The sequence below is a fragment of the Mesitornis unicolor genome, unplaced genomic scaffold (assembly GCF_000695765.1).
Source record: "Mesitornis unicolor isolate BGI_N332 unplaced genomic scaffold, ASM69576v1 scaffold39747, whole genome shotgun sequence".
In the NCBI taxonomy this organism is placed as follows: domain Eukaryota; kingdom Metazoa; phylum Chordata; class Aves; order Mesitornithiformes; family Mesitornithidae; genus Mesitornis; species Mesitornis unicolor.
In genome coordinates, this window is record NW_010196480.1 from 1 (window position 1) to 1,905 (window position 1,905).

Genomic DNA, 1,905 nt, shown 5'->3' on the forward strand with positions numbered 1-1,905 from the left:
CGCCCCCGTAGCCGAAGGAGTTCTCCTCCTCGAAGTCGTCCATCTCCTGCGGCCCGTCCTGCTCGGCCCCCGCCAGCTCCATCATGGGGTCTAGGACAGAGCGCAGGGACGCGGCCATGGGGTGTGGGGATGGGGCAACAGGGCTGGAACCCACCCCGTCCCCCAGGGTGGGATAGGGAAGCTGAGGGGTGACAGGGGCAGAGCAAGCTGAGGGGTGACAGGGGCAGAGCTCGTCCCCGAGATGGGGACGGAGCCACCCCTGGTCCTGCCAATGGAGCATCCCCCAACCGGGGGTGACAGCAACAGGAGCCTGGCTCCTTCCTCCTGACACTGCCCTTTCCCAATGGATCCCCAGGAATGAGGGCACCCCTCAGGCTCCCCCGCCCCACGCAAAAAAACCCAGCCGCTCCTCAGCAGGAGATGCTCCACAGTGTTCACTTCTCCAAGTGATAGCGCTTGTATGGTGAGGAAACACGGCAAGGCCACTGTGTCACCATGGGTGCCACATCCACACCTCATCTTTGTGGTGCCCACCCAACAGTGATGACCGAGCCCCCCGAGCAGCACCCACCTTGGCTGTCCAGGCTGATGTCCATCACCCCGTGCTTCACCTTCATGTGGCGGCTGAGGTTCCCCTTCAGGTTGAACTTGCTGGAGCAGTAGGGGCACTTGAAGGGCTTGCTGCCCGCGTGGAGGTGCATGTGGCCCAGCAGGTTGTACATGCGGTTGAAGGACTTCCCACACACCTGGGGACGGGGGGACGGGCTCAGCCGGGTTGGGGGTCCCGCTGCGTGCTCCCCCCCATCCCTGGAAAAGGGGGCGCCTCCCCAAAAGCAAACCCCAAAAGCCCCCACCTTGCACTTGAAGGGCTTCACCGGGGAGTGCACGATCATGTGGGTCTTCAGCGTCTGCTTCTGCACGAAGGTCTTGAAGCAGATGTGGCACTGGTAGGGCCGCACGCTGGTGTGGATCAGGAGGTGCCGCTTCATGTTGGCCTGCAGGGTGAACTCGCGCCCGCACACCTCGCACTTGAACTCCTTCACGCCCTGCGCAGTGGGAGGACGGGGGGCAGCGTGGGTATGGGGGGGTCCGGGCAGACCCCAATGGGGCCGAGCGCCAAGGATGAGGCGCCTTTTACCCTAAAGTGATGTCCGCCTCGCCCTAAAAGTGATGAGCCCATTTGCCCCTAAATCAGAGTCCCTTTCCCCCGACAATGCCCCTTCCCCAAAAATGATGAGCCCGTTCCCCATTAAAACAATGAGCCCCTTTCCCCCTAAAAATGATGAGCCCGTTCCCCATTAAACCAATGAGCCCCTTTCCCCCCTGACAATGCCCCTTCCCCTAAAAATGATGCCCCTTGCCCCTAAACCGACTCCTCTCCCCTAAAGTGCTGCCCCTTCCCCAAGTGATGCTGACCCCGGGCACCTCTGCCCACCCTCACCACCAGGGCTGGGGGGCACTGGGGGGCACCAGGACACCCCCAGCACCCCCATACCTTGTGTGTGAGGGATTTGGGGTCACCAGAACAGCCCCCCAGCACCCGTACCTTGTGTGTGAGGGATCTGGGTTCACTGGTTCAGCCCCAGCACCCATCCCTTGTGTGTGAGGGATCTGGGTCACCAGAAGACCCCCAGGACCCATCCCCAACACCCCGTACCTTGTGTGTGAGGGATTTGGGGTTGCCAGGACACCCCCTAACACCCTGTACCTTGTGTGTGAGCGAGTGCTGCTTGAGCTGGTGGATCTGGGGGCACTGGTTCACCCCCAGCACCCATCCCCAAAGCCACAGCCCCCTGGGTACCCCCAGCACCCGTACCTTGTGCGTGAGGGATCTGGGGTCGCCAGGACACCCCCCAGCACCCATTCCTTGTGTGTGAGGGATTTGGGGGCACCGGGACCCCTCAG

At 62.6% G+C, this 1,905-nt stretch overlaps 1 protein-coding gene across 1 annotated transcript in view; it reads right to left on the reverse strand.

Annotated features, from left to right (window-relative positions):
• Nucleotides 1-12: 12 nt before the first annotated feature.
• Nucleotides 13-1,905, reverse strand: part of LOC104543806 (zinc finger protein 710) — a gene marked incomplete at both ends in the record, with an annotated part of 3,201 nt that continues 1,308 nt past the window's right edge. Inside the window, 3 exons of the mRNA XM_010188498.1 lie at nucleotides 13-90; nucleotides 572-746; nucleotides 855-1,046. Of these exons, the coding sequence (XP_010186800.1) occupies nucleotides 13-90; nucleotides 572-746; nucleotides 855-1,046 (445 nt within the window). The remainder of the gene's footprint in view (nucleotides 91-571; nucleotides 747-854; nucleotides 1,047-1,905) is intronic.